Here is a 22,355-nt window from a genome sequence, read left to right as displayed (position 1 = left end):
AATTTTCACATAGCAGTACCCCATAAACAGCCATGTGATAATGACCAGAAAGGTATTGTTTGATGGATAAATAATGGCCAGGTCACCAAGAAGAGCTCCCCTGCTCTTCTCCAGAATCATGCTGTGGGACCTAAGAGGGCAGACAGGGCCTCTGTTTAATGCCTCTTCCAATGGTACTTCCAATAGTGCAGCAAACTCTTAGTACTGCAATCAAGCATCAGGCTAGATTTTATGTTTAAGCCTCTGAGACAAATGAAATGAAACATGGCAATTCTTGAAACTGGTTTGTAATTGGACAGATAGAATTACTTGGTGATAATAAAATCATTTAAAAATGTAGAGTTGGTTTGTTACCTGCTTTCTATCAGATTTTGTTAAATGGGTGTTGTCTGAAGAAAACCACAAGTCTGCATGCAGTGCCATACAACTTGTTGTCCATGCCTGTGTGCAGTCCTCACCATAGGAGAAGGGGGAAGATCACTGCCTTTTTCTTTGCACTACAAGTACTCTTCTTTTGAGTTGAGACTATGTAGTAACTGCAGTGAAACCTTTGAAAAGGAGAAAAAAAAATTTGTGTTGGTGAACAGAAGTTGAAATTACTTGAGGCAGTTCACAATGAATTACTTTGAAAGTGCACTGACTTCTGTGCAAACATTCTGCAACATTTTATGAAGAGCAAAAGATGAATGACTAATTTTATATGGGTATTGATTGAAAATTCCAAGGGCAGGATATTGAATTCGGCGAGCAAGAAGCAGGGCCCGATCGCTGACACGTAAAATGATGCGGGATGACATCGGGCAGAACTCCTGACGTCACCCCGCGTCATCTCAATTTTCAGGTCGGTGGGGGCGCAGCCGAATTGGTTGTATGCCTGCCGACCTGTCACCGGCCTATTGAGGCCACTTAAAAACTAATTGAAGTACTTAAAGGACCTGCCTGTCCAACCTTAAAGTTGGCAGGCAGGCCGGGAGCCCTGGCGGGCTTCAGAAAAAGCATGAAATCTCATCCACGGGTGGGATGAAGTTTCATGTAGGTTTTTAAAAATGTAATAAAAGTTTAATTAAAAGTGATGGACATGTCCCAACTCATGTGACAGTGTCAGGAAAATTTTATTTTTCTATCCTTCACATTTTTGAATTTGGTGCCAATCTCCCTGAGGCAGCACTTAGCCTCAGGGAGATGAGTGCACACTTTCGGCTTAGGGAATCCCCCCTCTGCTTGCACAGGGAGCGCATAGTGCTTCCTGGCGAGCGTCACGATAGGCGGGCCTTACTTGGTCCACCCACGTAAAATGGTGGTGCACCCCTGATTGGGGGCGCTGATTGGAGGTGCACCCGTTCCTGAACTTCCCCTCCCAATGGGGGGAGAATTCCTCCCCAAGCTTTTCCACAGATTGTTGCTGTGGGATTTTTATCATCCAGAGGTCAGAGTTTACTAATTTAGTGAATTTTAAATAGCTCTTTACTTAATCTACAATTAGTAGTGTTGGATTTATGAATTGCTCCCAATGTCACTTAACATATGGTCTTTAGAGCTCACAATACTTTAACTACCTCGAGCTGATCTCGTATATATTCTTTTCTTTTTCTCTTGATTTATATGATCAGGAAAATCACAAAGCCAATGAAGTACTTTTGAAGTGTTGTTAATATTGAAGTGTAGGAAATGTGGCAACCAATTTTCACACAGCAATATTCCACAAACAGCCAGGTGATATTGCCCAGGAAGCTTTGATTGATGGATAAATAATGGCTAGGGCACCAGTATATACAAGCCATTATCAGGTTGACTGAGAACATGATGACTGCAGGAAAATATAATTCAGATGTAACATTTGAGCATTGTAATCTAGTCTGGTGCATGAGTTCTGACATAATTGCTGCTTTATTGTGGAAAACTGAATTTTTGCTGCTGGAAGTTTGGCCTTTCTTTTGCTCTCTCTGCATCATTTATAGAGGAAATGTACTTATTTTTGGCAAATTGCTCAATTTTGGCCTTGATAGTTGCTGTATGCATTGGGTGGCATGAAGGCACAATGCACAGTGAAAATTGCTGTGTTTGAACTGCAGACTGACGAAACTGTTCATTTTGAAGCCATCCTGAGGTGCTGATGAATGCAATGATCTTAGAAATTATATATAAAGGGTGTTTATATTGAATGTTTCATAACTGGTGTGGCAATTTGTGGTGTTCTTTTGAAGTATTTACAAATAAGTGGAATTTTTTTGTAGCCATATTATTACTGCAGTGAAATCACTCCTACATAGTGAATGGAGTTTTACTGTATCCAGTTATGTTTGTTTCTAAGTTGAACTATGGAGATTATTAGTGTGTGGGTGGCTACTAAATATTTTGAGAGAAAATAAATATCCCTGATAAAGGAATACAGATGTTCTGTCATAGTACAGTGCAGATAAGTACACATTCAAATTGTTTTATTTGATGTAGCTGGACCAGCCAAAATCAACTAAGATGTTTCTTTAACATACACAGGCCCAAAAATGCCTGTCAATATAATAATGAGGCTCACCCTCATTTATGTACAAATGCCATAGTGACATAAGGCAAGGACAGATGTGTGATTAAATGTAGAAATCAAGGATTTGCTGTTGGAGATGAGTTGATTTGCCATTAACTCTGCAAAAGTAACATCTCGCTGTCTGCCCCACCATTCAAATGCAATGAGTAGCATGAAGCAATGTACTTGCACAGTAGATGTGAGGTAAACTTGCCACAAAATTAAGTCATTTTGAGTCCAAGTATCTTATCGGTGTGATCAGTATTAATTACTGCCAGGCAACCTCTCTGGCACTGAATGTTAACTATTACAAGTGTAGTGTCTCATTTCTTCAGGGGCCAAATTTTACATGCTGCGGGCAGGCTCAAAATTACACGCAATGACGTTTGGTGTGCGTCCCGATGTCATTGCACATTCGCACGATATTTCGGTGAGCGGGTGCATACGTGTGCGAGTCAGGAGCGTGCCCATCAACAATTAAGAAACTTCTAAGGCCATTAATTTAATAATTAAGAGAGATTTTTCACTGCCCATCCAATGTTACAGTTGGCGGGCAGGTGAATCGGCCAGGCGGCCTTTGCATTTTTGAGGAAACCCGCCGGTGGGATGAGGTTTCCAACATTAATTTTTAAAAAATTTTTTGACATTTTTATTATGAATGTGTTCATGCGAGTGAGTCCTATTTGGGAACAATTTTTCCAGAATTTCCAAATCTTTATTTTTGATCTTAAAATTCTTCAGCTTCCTGAAGCAATTCCCTGCCTTCAGGGAGCTTTCACTGCACGCTCTCTCTCTCTCTCTCTCTCTCTCTCTCTTCCCCACCACCACCAACCCCCTCCCCCCCGACCTCTCTCCCAAACCCTGCGCAGATGTCAGCACTCGCCTTCCTCCTGCCACCACCCTGGCATTGCTGAGCCAGCAAGAAATTGTGCTCGGGGGCTGATCACAGGTGGCGGGACTGTATCCCAGCCAGCCCTGGGCCCACCCACCACACCAGCCTGATCACCCGAAAATCCTGTCCCAGGTTATAATTGTTGTTCATACATTTAAATAGAACTATTTAAAAACTTTTCTTTCTGTCTCATTCTATTAGTCTTTCTTTCCCTTGTCTTTCATTTTCTTTACCTGAATTCACCATTCTAACTTGCATTAGCTCAGACCTTGCATAGCTAATTTCAGAATCCTTCAATCTGAATGGTTATGAACATACACTGTTGCTTCTCCTGTCACTGAGTCCTTAAATGCCCTGTGGAGGGTGTCACACTTTCCATCGCGCACTTCCAGCAGCTTGCAGGGTCAAGTATTGCCAATATTAAATGGACAAGGGTGCTTGTGAGTTGGCTGGTTACAGGAATATATGGGCCTTTCACAGATGACAAAAAATGAAGCTGATTTTTGCTTTTAATTCTTATAAATACTGTTTAGGATTTTTATGGAAACGGATCAGCTTCAAATGAATTTTTTAAGTAGCTAAACTGAACCTCAAGTGCATCAGGAATGTTAAATGTGAGGCAGCAATGCTGGGCATCCATATGGACCTAGTTGAATATCAGTAATAGACTGTTTTTCATATAACCTTGTACTTTTTTATCTTTGTTCAATCTGAGATCTCCTTACAACTACCCCCACCCATTTCTTTTTTTTATTTATAGAGCCTGTCACTTTTAGGTTCCCTGCTTGAAGTGCATTTGACTTCACAGTGGCATCCTGCAACTGATTGACCACCGAACGGTTTACTGAAATAAAATAGCCACTTTTCCCTCTTGCACTTTGCCCCTTCTCCCTTTTCCACAATATGGTGCCCAGATTTTACTTGCCAAAACTTGTGAACTGTTAAAAGCTTACAGCTTTTGCTAAGTCCGTTTGAGGTCCTCCAAAACCGCATTTTAACTTTTCTCCCTCTGTGCCCCGGAATGAAGCATGGGAAAAAATAGGTTGAATCTGATGCTCAAATAAGGCAACTGCTTCATGGTGACTCATCAGGTTAAATTCTGTTTTTATTTACATGGGATTCAGAACTTTTACTGGTACTTTTGAAATTGCATGCCACGCTTTTGTTCCTTTCTCATTAAAAACTATAAATCACAGGGCTTTGAGTGTAATCATCGATTTGGGGAGGAAATGCCTCCAGGTAGGAACAGTTGCTAAAGCTGTTTGTAATAGTTGCAATGCTTGGTACTTGTGTATAAATGTTCCAAAACAATTATTAGCCTTTAATTGCTGAACTTTGCATTGTTCTTGCTTATATATGAAATTAATATTGTAGAATGTTAACTATTTAAAATAATATTTTTTCTTAGGAGTCGACACACCCTGAAAGTTAGGGAGCATAAAGTGTTGGGCCCATATGTAGATGGCTTGTCGCAGCTGGCTGTTACTTGTTTTGAAGTAAGTATGTGCATTTAACATTACACTTTTTGGCCTGAATATTAAATGATTCATGTTTAAATTTAAACAGCTTCAGCCTTTCTTCTTTTTAAAGAAAGCTACAGTTGTGGCTAGTGCTCCCTTTGAGGTTTGTAAATTTTTGAAGGATCTCAGTTGAAGTATGCACCACATCTGCAAGGCTTTTCAGTGCAAATAATTGGCTCTGCACAGCTAGCTAAATGTTCTGTCTGTTCGCGAACACCTCAATATTGAGATGAAAAAAACTTCCATTGTTGCATAAAATCTTTTCAGGCTCATTGTCTTAATGTCTAATGCTTACTTAAAAAAATCATTTAATTCTCAGCCTCTTTTGTTTGTATTTTAATGTATCATTTATAACTGAATTTTAGCATAGGTAAGCGTGAGGGATTACATTTTGGTAAGGAAAATTGGGAAATTGCATATTACAAGGAAAATGAGAATCTAAATAGGGTAGAGGAGCGAACGGATCTGGGAGTACAAATATACAGATCATTAAAGGTTGTGAAGCATTTCAATAATCCCATAACAAAAGTCAACCAAGCGGTGGGCCTTATTTCGAGAGACATAGGGCTGAATTTTGCCGTTGGCGAGCAGGGGGCGGGGCCTGCTCACCAACGCATAAAATGACACAGGATGAAGTCGGGTGGAACCCCCGACGTCACCCCGCCCCATTTAAATTTTCAGGAAGGCGGGGACGCGACAAAATCAGCTGCGCGCCCGCTGACCTGTCAATGGCCAATTGAGGCCATTGACAGGATCATTTAAACAATAAAGGACCTGCCCGTCCAACCTTAAGGTTGGCGGGCAGGCCGGGAGCCCTGGCGGCAAATAGAAAAATCATGAAACCTCATCCACCGGCGGGATGAGGTTTCATGCAGGGTTTTAAAAAGTTTAATAAAGTTATAGTATAAATTATGAACATGTCCCATCTTGTGACATTGTCATATGAGGGGGGCATGTTAGGAAATTTTTTTTTTCTTATTTTTAATATTTTTCAAAGTGGAAGTGATCTCCCTGATGCAGCACTTAGCCTCGGGGAGATGTGTGCTCTTTCGTGCACATGCGCGAAAGAGCGCATTCTCGCTCTCGGGGAATGCCCCCCGCCCGCTTTTCCTGAGTTAATTGGCCCGCCCAAGTAAAATGGCGGCGGGGCCCGCTTCTCCAGCAGGGATAGGCTACTCGCCCGCCAGTGATTGCGTCGGGCCTGCCTGCCCGACAGGCAGAAAATTCTGCCCGTAGACTTGAAAAGTAGAGAAGTTTTATGAAACTTGTATTGAACCTTAGGTTAGATCATGCTTGGAGTTGTGGTACAGTTCTGGTCATTATATTATATCAAAGATACAGGAGACGGTGCAAAAAAGATTTATGAGGGTGATACCAGAACTGGAAGGTTATACCTACCAGGAAAGGATGAATAGGTTGGGATTCTTGCCTCTTTAAAAACTCAGGGGTGACCTAACAGAGGCCTTTAAAATATTAAAAAGTTTTTTGACAGCATACACAGAGAGTTTCCATTTGTGCAGAAGGACAAAATTAGAAGCCATCAACATGAGGTTAAAAACTAAGAAATCAAAAAGGGAATTCAGGAAAAAAAATGATTCTTTATCCAGAGAATGTTAATGTGGAACTCGCTCCAAGAAAGATTAGCCGAGAGAAATAGTATAGATGTATTTAAGGGGAAGCTAGATAAGCACATGTAGAAGAAGAGAATGCAGGATTATGTTTGATAGAGTTGGAAGAGGAAGGATAGGAGGATTTTGCCCGAAGTAGATTCATGCTGTTTTGCCTAATTATAAAGCAGACATTTTCTTTTAAACCCATGATTTGAGTTTGAACTGTTTTGAAGTTGAAAATTCACTTAAGATTCATTATTTGAGGAACAGGCAATAAATTTAATCATAGGTTTTTGAAGAATTAAGAGAACAAAGAAAAGGAGGTGCAGTCAAGAAAGTGAGCAAGTGACATGCTCTCAGGTATCTGTATACTACAGTGTAACCAGTCTTCAGTAACTCAACAGACTGGTTTGATTCTTCCTTGGGTTCAGTTTTTCTTCTCTTCTGTGTAACACCTAGCCTTTCAATGGTGCCACTTAACATGGCTTTGATCTGGTATCTTGATCATTCATGTCTGAAGGAATTTCAACAATAGATACTTGAATTTATATGCACCTTTAACATTGTAAAACATCCCAAAGTGCTTCAGAAGAATCAAAACATCAAGCCACATGAAATATTAGGACAGGTAACCAAAAGCTGGGTCACAATTAGTTTAAAGGAGTGACTTTCCTTTAATTCTTGTACAGAAAGATAGCATCACTAGGCCAGTCAAGTCAAGATGGTGTGTAGCTTGACAGGGAATTTGCAGGTGGTGGTGTTCCCATGTGTCTGCAACACTTTCCCTTCTAGGTGGTAGAGGTTGCAGGTTTGGATGGTGCTGCAGAAGGAGCCTTGATGAGTTGTTGCTGTGCATCTTGTGCCTGCTGCTGCCATTGTGTGCCAGTGGTGGATGGAGTGAATGTTGAAGTTGGTGGATGGTTCACCAATCAAGTGGACTGTTTTGCCCTGGATGTCGAGTTTCTTGAGCGTCATATACGCTGCACTCATCCAGGCAAGTGGAGAGTATTCCTTCACACTCTTGAATTGTGCCTTGTGGACAGTCTTGGGCAGGCAGGAGTTGAGTTATTTGCTTCAGAATTCCCAGTCTCTGACCTGCTCTTGTAGCCATTTAGTAGCATTGCAGCATCTTATAGTACATCTATGGCTGGTCCATTTCAGTTTCCGGCCGGTGGGAACCTCTGGGATATTGATAGTGGGGATTCAGCAATAGTAATGTTATTGAATGTCGTGAGAGATGGTTAGATTATTTTATGTTGCAGATGGTCATGGCCTGGCACTTGTGTGGTGCCAATGTTACATGCCACTTATTAGCACAAGTCTGAATTTCTCCCAAATCTTGCTGCTAGAGGGACAGATTACTTCGGTATCTGAGGGATTACAAATGGTATTGAACATTGTGGAATCACCAATGACTTCTGACCTTTTGATGGCAGCAAGGCCATTGGCGATGCAACTTAAGATGGCTGAGCCTATGACACTACCCTGAGGAACTCTTGCAGCAATGTCCTGGGATTGAGATGATTGACTTCCAACAACTACAATCATCTTCCTTTGTGCTAGGTATAACTCCAACCAGCGAAGAGTTTTCTCCCTAATTCCCTTTGACTTCAATTTTGCTAGGGCTCCTTGATGCCACACTCAGTCAAATGCTGCATTGATGTCAAGGGCAGTCGCTCTCAACTCATCTCTTGAGTTCAGCTCTTTTCCCCATTTTTGGACCAATGCTGTAATGAGGTCAGGAGCTGAGTGGCCATGGTGGAACCCAAATGGAGCAGGTTATAGCTGTGCAAGTGCTGCTTGATAGCATTGTCATCAACACCTTCCATCACTTTGTTGATGATCGAGAGGAGGTTGATGGGGCAGTAATTGGTCAGATTGGATTTGTCCTGCTTTTTGTGGACTGGATACGCCTGGGCAATTTTCCACATTATTGGGTAGATGCCAATTTTTTAGCTTAAAAGAGAAGAGAGACGTAGTGGTTTAGGGAGTGAATTCCAGGGCTTAAGGCTGAAGGCACAGTTGCTAACAATTAAGTAATTAGGGATATGCAACGATCAGAAAACAACTGGCTTGATTGTTAGCAGAAGTTTCCAAAGGTTATCTCTCATTGGTGTTTTTCTTGTCTCTAGGCACTGAATAATCTTTCCTGTTTCTATGGTAGCGCACTTAAAATGTTTTGAGTAGATTTTAACTAGGATGAACAAAGTAAATCTGTTATCAGGTGTTTAGCTCTTTTCGGTAACGGAGTCTATACTGAGTTTAGTTGGGCCAACTCCATCGAACAAATCTACCTTTTATTTAAAAGGTATGAATAAGTCAGTCTTTTACTAAAGAATGGGTTGAGATGTGTGTAAAACTCTCTAGTTCTGTCGAAGGGTCATGAGGACTCGAAACGTCAACTCTTTTCTTCTCCGCCGATGCTGCCAGACCTGCTGAGTTTTTCCAGGTAATTCTGTTTTTGTCTCAAAGGTGGCATTTGTTCCAAGTTTGTGATGGATTGTGAGTTTGCTGTGAGTGCATTGAACTTAGATTCAGCGACTCCACTCCAGTTGCTAGTTGTGGCAACAATAATGCTGTGTTTATCGGAGCAAAGCGGTCTTTCTCCAGTACTGATTCTGCACACAGGTTACACAGATTTTTCACTCTGTGGTTTTCTTTCTGTTTCATAAAGATTTGCATTTGTTTAAGATTTCTCATGTGCTTCAAGACATCCCGAAGTACAAGTACTTTTGAAGTCAAATTGTTGAAAGATATGAAATGTAGCAGCCAATTTATGCACAAGGCCCCATGAACAGCAATGTGATAATGAACAAAGAATCTGTTTGATTGAATGATAAATAATAGCTTGTTAAATGAACTAAAGCATTGAAAGGAAGGAGTTGCTCCTAAATTGTCATTTTACACTGAACCATCCCTTGTGACCTTGAAAAATGGAAGTTATTGAAACTATTGAGTAAGCTAAGCACATGGGATTGTTATGCAGGTGGGGAAATTATGATAGGGAATCTGTTCAGGCAGCCCAGCCGCATTCAAAAGGTCAAAGCTGTTGCAGGAGCACTGCTACTTGTATGTTGATTAATTCAGACACTTCTTAACTGTTATGTGGTAAAATCACATTTCTAATTAATCTTTCTCCATATAATTAAGGCAATTATACTTGCTTTTGACATATATATTAACACCTGACGTTATTGCCTGAAAAATGAAACACCTACTTGGTGTGTCCTACCTACTCCCGTGCAATTTAAATTTTAAAAAAGAAAGAGCCTATTGCAGTTTAATGCAACAATATCATAAGGATTTGCCCTAGTCTAAGCACCCACATTTCAGCTTCATCCAGTAATGGGAGTGGTATGTCCAGTGTTTTATAGACAATCATATTTTTTCTGCTGTGTGAGGTATTCACTTGCACCAAGTCCCATTCACCGATCAGCTGTGTGCTATCCAAAAGTGTCGATGAGCAAGGAGACCTTGGTATCCATATGATCGTATACTTAAAAGTAGCAGTGCAAGTTGATAAGGTTTTAAAAAAGCATGTGTGCTTACAAATAAAGCAATAGAATATAAAAGCAAAGAAATCATGCTGGAACTTTATAAACCATTGTCTCAGCTGGAATGTTGTGGACAATTTTGGGCACCATACCTCATGAAAGATATAAAGACCTTAGAAAGGCTACTAGATATTTCCAGAGCTGAAGGAGTTATAAGGGAATGCTAGGATTGTTGTCCTTGTAACTGAGAAGGTTAAGAGGTAATTTAATAAAAATTTTCAAGGTGATGAGAGGCCTAGTTACAGCAAATAAAGGCCATTCATCTGGTGGACGGTTTTAGGAGGTTATCATTTTAAATCATTGACAAAAGATGTAAAGCTATGAAGAGGCAAAAACTTTTACCTTGCATTTCGGGATCTAGAACACACTACCTGAAAAGGCAGTGGAAGCTGGTTTCATAAGTAATTTTAAATGGAGATTGGACAGGCTTGAGGCTGAGCAACTTACCCAGTTACAGACAAAAAGTGAGATTGTGGGACTAAACACAAATGTCTTTTAAAGAACCTGCATAGGCACGATGAGCCAAATGGCTTCACCCTATGCTGTAAGTTTCTATAATTCCTCCAATTCTGGCCTCTTGTGCATCCCAATTTTCTTTGCTTCATCATTGTTAGCTATGCATTCAGCCATCTAAGCCCTAAGCTCCCGATTTCTGTTTTGAAGTATGTTGCTCTACCTTTCAATTCTCCTTCAAATCACTCCATACAACCTACCTCTTTGATCAAACTTATGATTACTTGTCCTAACAGCTCATTATGTGGCTTCATATCAAATCTTGTCTGCTAATGCTTTGTGAAGCATCTTAGAACGTTTTATTACATTTAAGGCATTATATAGATGCAAGCTATTGTTCAGTGAAATCCAGTGCCATTGGTAGAGACAGAAAACAACTCTACTGTGAGGAAAACCATTCCAGAGAGTTACTTAAAAGCTATTCCTGATTTGGAATGCAGATACCCAGACAAAAATGCCTGCTGTGTAAAGGAAGATGCACCTCTTCCTCCATTCCATGTGAATTAGTGTTTGGACTACGATCAATTTAAAAAGGTTAACTTAGCCTAATGATCTTGCACAAACTGATCCGGTTTATTAAAACTCCCACTTTTAGTTTGAATGTTGCATTTACTTTTTTTTTTGGATCTCCCTTCATCCTTTTCTTGGAAAAAAAGTGGTTTGATAGTTGAAGTGATCCTTGATACTTTGCCAAAAAGTCATGTTCAAACTGCAGATGATGTGCTTATTATTGTTTAATTTTATTTATGGTATATTGCAGGATATTGAATCCTTAATGTCTGAAGGAAACAAATCGCGAACAGTTGCAGCCACCAACATGAATGAAGAAAGCAGCCGCTCTCATGCTGTGTTCAGCATTATTTTAACTCAGACACTTTATGATCTCCAAAGTGGTGTAAGTTTGTATCCACTTCCTGAGACGCGAGGATTCATGTAGTCTGGTGTAATTGTTTGGATGCTTCAAAATTATTTCTTGTTTGCATTTGTTGCAGATTTAATGCTCCTCTTTTTATTTCATTACTTCTAGACTTCTGGAGAGAAAGTGAGTAAGCTGAGTCTTGTGGATCTGGCTGGGAGTGAGAGAGTTTCTAAGACAGGAGCTGCAGGAGAACGATTGAAGGAGGGCAGTAACATTAACAAGTGAGAAATGAAAATAACAGTGTAACAGATAAATGAGTAATTTTTTAATTAAAAATTATATGACTTCAGTCAAGGTGAGGGTCCTCATCACTATGTAAATTTTCAAACAAATGCTTGCCAAAGTTAGTCTCCGTTTGCCTGGATTGGTCATGTGTTAACTGTGTCAAAAGGTTATGGTTCCAGCTCACTCAAGAATTTGACTGCATAATCTAAACTGAATTTTGTGTGCAGTACTGATTGGGTGCTGCTTTGTTAGGGATGCCTTCTTTTTGATGTGACATATGTGAGGCCCTGTCTGCTTTTATAGGTGGATATGATTTAACTCATGACAATGAAGAACAGCAGGAAATCCTCATTTTGTCCAACATTTCTCCCTCAACCAACATCACAAAAACAGACTGATGGCCTTTACCCACTTACTATTTGTATAGAACATTGCCATACACAAATGGGCTGCCATATTTTCCCACACAATAAAAATAATTTGTTCATTGTGAAGCGTACTGGAATTTCTTTAAATTCTTAACATCAAGATCCATAGTCAAAATGTTGCTCCAAGGAGGTTGAATTCAAATTAATGTCTCACAACTTAACCAATTGTGTTGGCAGCTTTCAGTGTATAATGAAAATGGTGTTACTGGATGGTTTCCTGTGATTCTGTGATGTGCAGGTCCCAGATCCATTTAATCCATGATACATCAAAGTGGTAGTTGATGCGGGTGATGGACCTTTTCATTTAATTTGGCCTTATGTTGATCCGAAGAACCTGTTCACATGCTTTTTCATTTAATCAGGCAGGAAGCTGCTGTGTGCTATGTATGAAACCTACAACAGTTCACCCTTAACCAGAAAATGCAATCTGAGTGCATTGACAAATCAGCTAAAGCAGCAAAGTGGAACTTTTTCATGTAGTATAGGGAAAAACTATATTAACAGAATTACATGGAGAAAATGTCTGGATAACTGGGACCTCTCAATGTCGGACTGCTTGAATCCTTTGCATCAGTATACTCTCAAGAATGCTCATCCTATCTGAGCAAGTTACACCATTATTTTTTACATCATTAGTTTAATTTAGTTTCTCACCCTACCTTCTCCTCACAAATCCAGTAAGTTTGGGCAAAAACTGTAAATGACTTTAAGACAAGATGATTGTATGACCAAAAAACCATGGACAGGATCTTCCGGTCAGCAAGCAGGGGCGGGGCCCGCTCGCCGACATGTAAAATGAGGTGGGATGACGCCGGGTGGAACTCCTAATCTCACCCCGTGTTATTTCCATTTTCAGGTTGGAGGGGGCGCAGCCGAGTCAGCTGTGCGCCCACCGACCTTTCAACGGCCTATTGAGGCCATTTAAAAACTAATTAAGGTAATTAATGGACCTGCCCTTCCAACCTTAATGTTGGCAGGCAGGGCAGGAACACCGGTGGGCTTCAGAAAAGGCATGAAACCTCATCCACGAGTGGGATGAGGTTTCATGTGGGTATTTAAATTTTTATCAAATCTTTCATTACAAGTTATGGACATGTCCCAACTCATGTGACAGTGTCACATGAGGGGACATGTCAGGGAATTTTTTTTTATAATTTCTATAAAAAAATTTTAATTCCGAGTCGATCTCCCTGAGGCAGCACTAAGCCTCAGGGAGATCTGTGCGGGCTGAGGGAATCCCCCCTCGCCTGCACAGGAAGCACTTCCTGGTGGACGTCACACTGGGCGGGCCTTAATTGACCCACCCACGTAAACTGGCAGCATGCCCGCTCCCGCACTCCTCCCCCCCACCCCCAATTGGGGGTGCTGATCGGAGGCGCGTCCGCTCCCGCACTCTCTCCCCCCACAATGGGGGGCAAGTTTTTCTCCATGTGGTTCCTGGAACAGCAGACCTGTGAATGAGTGACTTCATTGAATAAATAAAGACTATTTCATCTGGTTGGGGAGACAGTGTTGAAGGATCATCAATTTAAAATTGTCACAAAAAGACTAAGAATGATTAATAGTCATTTCTTCATGCAGAAAGTCATTACAACATAGAATGCTTCACCACAGGGTATAGCTGAGGCAGAGACAATTGTTTCTTTTAATTGGCTATGCAGGTTACAAGAGATTCCTCACAGCACAATATTAACAAAGGGCATTAGTTATGCATTAGGTGGTAAAATTTGTATTGTTTTGATTTTTATCCACTTAAATACAATAAATTGTTAAGAGATGCTTATTTGAGAGCACTTCATTGCTTAATATTAGACATGAAATTTTAGACTCATTTTGTGGTAAATCCAGCTTGTTCACTTACCTGTCAAATTTTCTTTGCCTTTAAGATAGTCACATGACACAGGTTTGTAAGTTTTTATTTTGTTCTGTTTTCTCCTTAGGTCCCTTACAACACTAGGGTTGGTTATTTCTGCATTAGCTGATCAAGTGGGAGGAAAGGGCAAAAACAAGTTTGTGCCTTACAGAGATTCTGTACTCACCTGGCTTCTTAAGGTATTGATGTGATCAGGTAGAATTCTTCACAGGAAAAGTATAGAGTTAAAAATGTATCTGCATATTGTGCACCAACGTCATAAAGCTTTTAGTTTCTGGGAAATGGACTTGCACCCAACTCAGGGTGCAAGTCTCATTGTATGATGATCATCATGTTCTGTGTGCAGCTTCAGATGTCTTACCTGAAATGAGTTTGGAATCCAAACCCCAGCAATCATGGACTCACAGTAAAACTGCTGATCACTTGGCACTGATTGGCACAAATTCATGGTCTCCTTTAGTGAGATCTTATGAATTGTGATTGTGGGAAATGGAGAGCATTTCCATGGTACATTGGTGTGTTCTGAGGCTAGTGTTTTAAAGTGCAATTTTGGATAAGAGTAAAGAGAGATTTAACCTGCTCATTCAGTACGGCAACAGATTCTGCTGCTTTGGAGCAGAAGTGTTCCGTAGCCCAGAACTATATGTCTTCACTTTTGAAGGCCTAACAATAATCAGAAAATAAAAATTTGAAAAACCAATACTCAACTTCAAGCAGCAGGAATGGTATTACAGACAAAGACTATTATTAGTTGCCTGTGTTAATCTCATGAAGAATGCTGCATTGTCACTTTGGCACTCATGCATTTTTCATAAATAATGTCAGATTCCCATGTCTGAGTCAGAAGACATTGGATCAGCTTCATTCCAAGACTTGGGTATGTCACTCAGCCTTGCATTCCACTGCCGTACTGAGGGTGTATTGAATTGTCAAAGATGTCACCATTTAGACCAAATGTTATACTGAAGGTTCCTTTGCCCGTATGTTGAAGATTTCTCATGAAATATTCAGGCATGTCCAATGGTAACAAGACTGGCCTATGAACATCTAGGACCTGGTCAACTTTTTTTTATAACTAGCTTATTTTCATTGTAGCACTTGTTAAGGAAATGTCCTTAATAAGACTGCTTCACACCCAACTGTGATTTCCAAGTTAAATACCCTTCAGCCTATTTTTTTCAATTGGTGAAATGGAGGCTTTACAGCCCTGAGAAACTGACTATTTGTGAGAGTTGCCACACATTAACTAGTATTACTACTCTGCGTGCATGCAAGATAAGTGAAAATTGGTTCTAAAAAAATTGAGTACTTTTGAATCTGCACTTGTTTTGGGGATGTGTTTTCATTTATCCAATAATAATGCTGGGATGAGAGAAAGCTCCTTGCAGTTTCCAATCAGCCAGCAATTTAAAGCCAGGACTCAATTTGATAATTTCGCCTCAATATGTCTTTGTTTGCTCTGAAATGCAAGCCACAGCACATTCACTATGAGGTGTTACATAAATGCAAAATTTTTGAAATGAATAAATCTTACAAAGAGTTAAAGGACCCATGTTTGGAGTCACAATTAACGGTGAAAATGTTGCAGTATTGTTGCAATAGTTGCAACTATTTAACAACAGTTCCTTAATGGGGTATTCTGGCTTATTGAAATATTGTACCTCATAGCAAAGTGTCATTAAATTATGCTGAAAACTATAATATGCTGTTATTTTGAAAAACATTTTCGAAGCGAACGAATGTCATTCACTGGGTTATATGTACTCATTATTCACAAGCTACAGAAGTACCTCTGTGCCACAAGCAAAGGGTAGATCGTGTTAATCACATTAAATCTTTAAATTTCTGAACTAGGACAACTTGGGCGGAAACAGTAAAACTGCTATGATAGCAACAATTAGCCCAGCTGGGGACAACTATGAAGAAACACTTTCCACACTGAGATACGCTGACCGGGCAAAGCGCATAGTAAACCACGCTGTGGTCAATGAAGATCCTAATGCCAAGATCATTCGAGAACTACGTGAGGAAGTGGAAAAACTTAAAGAGCAACTAAGTCAGGCTGAGGTAAGGAGGTGAAGGTAAATGAGCAGTCCTGGAGAGAAACACAGTGTGTTAATAACATTTGACTCCATATTATAAACTATGAACTTCTTTGAGGTTTGTTTCATTTGGAATTGCAAATGTGGTTTTAGAGGTTTATTGTATGCAGTTGTAGCTTTCAAAGTCTTCAACCTCTTACTTTAGTTTTTTGTTCACACTTGACAATTCTTCAGCATATGTCATAATTTGGTTATGTATGTGATTGAAAAGGTTATTAATGAACACAGACCTCCACTGTCCTACTATGGTATTATTTTCTGGAGTCAGTCTTCCTTCACCATAGCTTTCCCACTGATAGTGCCACTATGTACCAGGGACAGAGAAAGAAATCATGGACCCTGGTGCTGCTTCCCAGCCCCTTATTCACCAAAACCTGCACCCCCCATAATCCTCGACAGCTTTTGATGAGCACCTTTGTGATATGCTTTGGGTCCTATGGAATAGAATAGTGCGTCACAAAAGGAGGCCATTCAGCCCATTGAGTCTGCGCCAGTTCTTTCAAAGAGAAATCCAGTCAGTCCAACTACTACCTCCCAATCTCCCACCTACTCTTTCCCTATATTTTTTTCCTCCAATTATTCATTCAGTTTCTTTTTGAACACGAATTTGAACCTGTACCACCACAATACCAGGGAGGGAGTACATTCAAAATCCTAACCAATCTTTGCGTAAAAGTTTTATCTCGTGTCAACTCTCGTTCTTTTGCCAATCAACTTCAATGAAGTTAAATCTGGGCCACCTGATTATCGATCCTTCAGCCACTGGAAACATTTCCTATTTATTCTTTCTAAACCCTTCATAACTTTATACACCTCCATCAAAACCCCTCAGGCTTCTTGACTGTAAAGAGAACAGCCCCAGCTTCTCTGTAACCCCTCATCCCTGGAGCCATTAAAGTAAATCTCTTCTGACCCCTCTCCAAAGCCTTCACATTTTTCAGGTGTCCAGAATTGGGAACCATATTCACAGTGGGGGTCAAACTGTTTTATACATGTTCAGCAAAACTTTTTGGCTTTTGTACTCTATACCTTTATTTATAAAGCCCATAGAAAGCGCAAGTTTCAGTATAATACACTTTACAACCATGGCTTTGACAGACAATTACAAACAACTTGGTTGTTCATATTATGCAACCAGCTTTGTTTCTTTGGACCGGGCGGCATGCAATATTCAAACAGCAACATCCAAAAGATTGACCCTCCCAAGCACTACAAACAACAATCCCATGTACAAATGAGAATATCATGAACTAACAGTGACATATTCTATTAGCGCATGGCTCATGGTTTCACTTCCAAGTTTAAAAATGGCAAAACCTTCCAGTAAATTAGCGCCAACCAATTCACCTGCAATAATGTGCTATTTCTATCCACACAAGTAGGCTTTGTTGACAGAATAAACCCACTTTTCATTGAATGATAAATATTTTCTAATTTTAAATTGAAGCTAACCACGCTTACAAGTGCCCAGCATGGAGCATAAAGTAGGAGAGCAACATACTGCAGATGCTGGAAATCTGAACTATAAACAGAAAATGCTGGAAATACTCAGGCCAGGCGGCATCTGTGAAGTGAGAAACAGAGTCAGTGCATTAGGTCCATGATCTTCATTGGTCCCGACAAAGGATCACTGACCTCTGTTTCTCTCTGTAAAGATGCCGTCAGACATGCTGAACATTCCAACACTTACTGCTTCTATTGGAGCAAAAATATCCCTTCTGCCAGCCCTCCAAAAAGCAGTCAAACTTCTTGTCATTCACTTTCAGCAAGGAACCCAATGGTAGCTGCCTGGTTTGGCACAACATTAAGCATGAATTTCAAACAAAATGTTATGGCATGAAGAAAACATAAACAAATTGCTGAGCAAAAAAATCAACGTCAAAGCAATAAATTAATAAATGAAAAAAAAATCAATTATTAAAAATGACCATTTAAAAAGTGCCAGGCAGCAGAGCTAACTAATAAAACTCTTTTTTGCCTTTTTGCTTAAGAAGCAGAGTTAGAGACAGACTAGGCCCCCCAAGTCCTGGGGACTAGAGCCAAGCTAAGGAGTTGGGTTTAACTAACACCAGCTTTGCGGTCACCTCTGGTGGTGCACACTCTGAGCTGGCCTCGTGGAATTCATATAAAAGTGGGGTTTGGGAATGAGTTGTCCTTCAGCCTGGGTTTTCCTCCTCTGCAGACTGAGAAAATGATTGCGAGCAGGGACCATTTCTGGGTCCTAACTCTGCTCAAGTCAAGCCTGGAGAAGAATATGGCTGATCTTTCTACCCTGTTCTGTGGTTTGTGCAGGAACCTTCTTAAGCTTTTTGTTTCCCAGTCTCAAGACATCTCCTTTCCCACTTTTGCTAGTACTTTGTTCATACTACTTACACATATGTCAACCATCAGCATTTTACAGTTTGTATTTTGATAATATGATTATATAAATGATATAATAAAAAACTTCCACTTTAAAAACTAAGCTAGTTGTTTGTAAATAACTTTTAAATGATGAAGCAATTCTTTCCTTTCAACTTCTTTCCTTCATTGGAGCCTAATTAATCAACATTTTTTTGGAAATTCAAGCTGATTTTTCTCCCTATAGAATTGATCAATTCTTTTCAATTTTGTTCCTCCAACACATTGGGCTATACATGGGATTTTGTGGATTTCCTGGGTGGAGGAGGGGATTGCTATTCATGGCCCACCTACACCTCTGCAAATGAAGGTGGACGCTATGCATTTTTCATGTACTCACTTCATCTGCATCATTGTAGTGTTGGCCCAAGGATGTTCAACAGTGTCCCCTCTTTGTCTGAGCAGCTTTGCACGGAGTGGGGGGGTTGGCCAAGGCCCAGGAGATGGGGGTGCGCTGGCACTGGTGCGTCTGCTGGGTAGATCTCCCTGAGGGCAACCAATTAGGATGCTGTGCCCAGTAGCTCCATCAAATTAGGGATGGCAGCCAGTCTCCAGAGTTGGGGTGTGCATTCATTGTGATTTGTGGATATGGCCATCTGCTACCTGCGCAGGGGTATGGTGCTGCTGGTAAAGGAAAAGCTGCAAGGGGAGCCCAGGGGTCACGGCTCAACAAGGGCATGGGCCCCGTGTTTTGCACCTCCTGCACCACCCCTCTCCTGTGCCTTGCTGTGCATGCGTTGTGCAGGCATATTTCTGTCTTGAATTAGATTCCTGAGTGCCTAACTTACCAACATTAGCTCACCCTTTCTGGCATGACAACAACATTTTGTGTGGCGTATCTCAAAGAGTTTAAAAAGTAGCAGTATTCTTGAAAAAGACAAAATCTCTTGTCACTTGGGGGGGAGGGGGGATGGGTGCAAAAACCTATCGAAAAACAAATTACGGTGGTTGCTGAAAAACGGAAAATGCTGGAAGTATTCAGTAGGTTATGCCAGCATCTGTGGAGTGAAACAGGAGTAATGTTTCAGGTATGTGACCTTTCATCAGAACTGGGAAGAAATTAGAAATGTTATAGGTTTTGAGCAAGGGGTGGGTGGGACAAGGATAAAAGGAAGCTCTGTGACAGGGTGAAAGTCCAGAGAGATTGAATGACAGAAGAGAGAGTGACAGGGCCAAAGGCAATGGTGATGAGGTAAGAAAAGAAACAAAAGATGTGCCTCGAGCAGGCATGCTGCTGACCAAAAGAAAAAAACCAAAACAAGCAAAGAAAAGCAAACAAAATGGAGCAGAGATTATGGTCTGAAATTGTGGAACTCAATGTTGAGCCCGGAAGGCTGTAAAATGCCTAATCGAAAGATGAGCTGCTGTTCCTCAAGCTCAAGCTTAGATAGGCACTTTGGCTTCTGCTATTGTAACTTCAAAGGACACTTCACCCCTTTAACATTAAGCTTCTAGCATATTTTGCTTAAAAACCCATCACTTGGTCTGTTTTAACTCAAAACCCTGAAATGGCTGTCCCTGATGAATCATCTATTGCAGCAGTTAATACCTGAGCCATACAATCTAAGAACAATCCCAAGTTTGATCCCTGGTCTTTGTTGACTTAGTTGTTCTAAGAGAAGATGGAAAAATTAGCCACTATAGACCTAGGCCCAGTTTTTCCCTAATATAATTGTTCTTGGACTTGACCTTAACTTGGTTGCGAATAGTCCTTATTGATTTTGACCGAGTTGTGACACACTCAATGTATTGAGCAATAGTTGTATAGAAACATAAAGTTTTACCAGTTTTTGATCTGGATTGAAAGCATAACTTTTTCTGATTTTTTTTTGTTTTCGTTCTCGTCTCTCTCTGAATAGTGAAGGAAATCTTAAGATCTCTTTAGGCTCTCATCATACGTAGCCATCTCTTTTAAACAAGTTTTTTTCAATTTTGTTACTGATCTGTTAATCAATGTATTTTGTTTTGTGATGTCACCTCCTTTCTTAGCTGGGAATAACTCACTGGTGCAAGTTACAGATTATAATTTTAAAAACATCTGGTTCACTTAACACTCTTGGTGAAAGGTCTTCACCAATAAGACTTCAGATCCACACAAGTGTGATTGTTTCTTGACTGCTCTGTGAAATGAGCTAGCAAGCCACTCGGTTGTACCAAATTTCTGGGAAAAGTTGTTATAAGAATGCAACTAGACAGACCACGTAGCATTGACCTAGGAACTGGAAGTGGCAAAGTTGACCGTGCAGAATCTTCCTGATTAACATCTGGGAACTTGTGCCAAAATTGGGGGAGATGTCCTCCAGACTGGTTAAACAACAGCCTGACATAGGTATGATTCTGCAAGTATGACTCTGGACCAATGTCCCAGACTTCTCCATTACCATTCCTGGGTTTATCCTATACCATCAGCAGGGCCAATTCACCAGAGGTGGTGGCACAATGGTATAGTCAGGAGGAAGCAGTCCTTAACTTTGATTCTGGACCTCATGAAGTCACAAGGCATCAGGTCAAACATGGGCAAAGAAACCTCCTGCTGATTACCACCTATTGGCCTCCCTCAGCTACTGAATCAGTACTCCTCCATGTTGAACAATGCTTGGAAGAAGGTCTGAGAGCAGCAAGGACTCAAAATGCATGTTGGAAGATGACTTCAATGTCTGTCACCGAGGGGCTCCATAGCACCAGTACTAACCGAGCTAGCTGAGTCCTGAAGGACATAGCTGCCAGACTGAACCCTTGGCTGGTGGTGAGAGAGCCAACATGAGTGAGAAACCTGCTTCACCTTGTCCTCGCCAATCAACCTGACATAAAGGTATCTGTCCATGATGGTATTGGTTGGAGTGACCACTGCACTGTCCTTGTGGAGATGGGGTCCTGTCCATATTACATTTACCTTTCACCCTGTTGTTTGGCACTATGACTGTGCTAAATAGTATGGATTCAGCACAGACCTAGCAGCTCAAAATGGGGCATCTATGAGGCACTTTTAGCCATCAGCAGCAAAATTGTATTCCACCACAATCTGTAACCTCATGATCTGGCATATATCTTACTCTGGCTTTACCATGAATCCAGGGGACCAACCCTGGTTCAATGAGGAGAGCAGGAGAGCATGCCAAGAGTAGCAACAGACATATCTAAAATTCAGGTGTGAACCTGCTGAAGCTAGAACACAGGATTTGCATGCATGCCAAGCAGCGGGTGCAGAATGCAATAGACAGAGCTAAGCAATCCCACAACCAATGGACCAGATCTGTCAGATCACTGGAGCCCTGCCAAATCCAGTTGTGAGTGATAGTGGACAATTAAACAACTAACAAGAGGAGGCTCCAAGAGCATCTCCATCCTCACTAGTGTTGTAGCCAGAACATGAGTGCAAAAGACTGGACTGATGCATTTACAACCATCTTCAGCCATAAATGCCAAGTGGACATCCATCTCAGCCTGGTTCTGAATCTCCCATCATCACAGAAGCCAGTCTTCAGCCAATTTGATTCACTCTGCATGAAATCAAGAAATGACTGAGCACACTGGATACAGCAAAGGCTGTGGGTACCAGCAATATCCCAGCTGTAATACTGAAGGCTTGTGTTCCAGAACTAGCCATGCCTCTAGCCGAGTTGTTCCAGGACAGCTACAAAACTGACATTGACCTGAAAAAAAAACCTTTTAAAGGTCCTGGACCTGAAGCATTAACTCTGTTTCCCTCTCCACAGATGCTTCCAGACCTGCTGAATTTCCAGCATTTTCTGTTTTTATTTCGGGAACCAAAGGGGCATGGGGAGGGGAGTTAAATAA

At 40.8% G+C, this 22,355-nt stretch overlaps 1 protein-coding gene across 3 annotated transcripts in view; it reads left to right on the top strand.

The window, feature by feature from the left end:
* kif13a (kinesin family member 13A) overlaps window positions 1-22,355 on the top strand; it is a 363,930-nt gene that overhangs the window by 233,246 nt on the left and 108,329 nt on the right. For all 3 annotated transcript variants that reach the window (XM_041183792.1, XM_041183793.1, XM_041183791.1), the window contains exons 7-11: window positions 4,822-4,909; window positions 11,371-11,505; window positions 11,638-11,750; window positions 14,123-14,234; window positions 15,910-16,122. In XM_041183792.1, coding sequence (XP_041039726.1) covers window positions 4,822-4,909; window positions 11,371-11,505; window positions 11,638-11,750; window positions 14,123-14,234; window positions 15,910-16,122 — 661 coding nt within the window. The remainder of the gene's footprint in view (window positions 1-4,821; window positions 4,910-11,370; window positions 11,506-11,637; window positions 11,751-14,122; window positions 14,235-15,909; window positions 16,123-22,355) is intronic.

This window comes from Carcharodon carcharias, chromosome 3 (genome assembly GCF_017639515.1).
Source record: "Carcharodon carcharias isolate sCarCar2 chromosome 3, sCarCar2.pri, whole genome shotgun sequence".
Taxonomy (NCBI): domain Eukaryota; kingdom Metazoa; phylum Chordata; class Chondrichthyes; order Lamniformes; family Lamnidae; genus Carcharodon; species Carcharodon carcharias.
The sequence above is the reverse complement of the archived record's forward strand: the minus strand, read 5'-3'. Positions and strand labels throughout refer to the sequence as shown.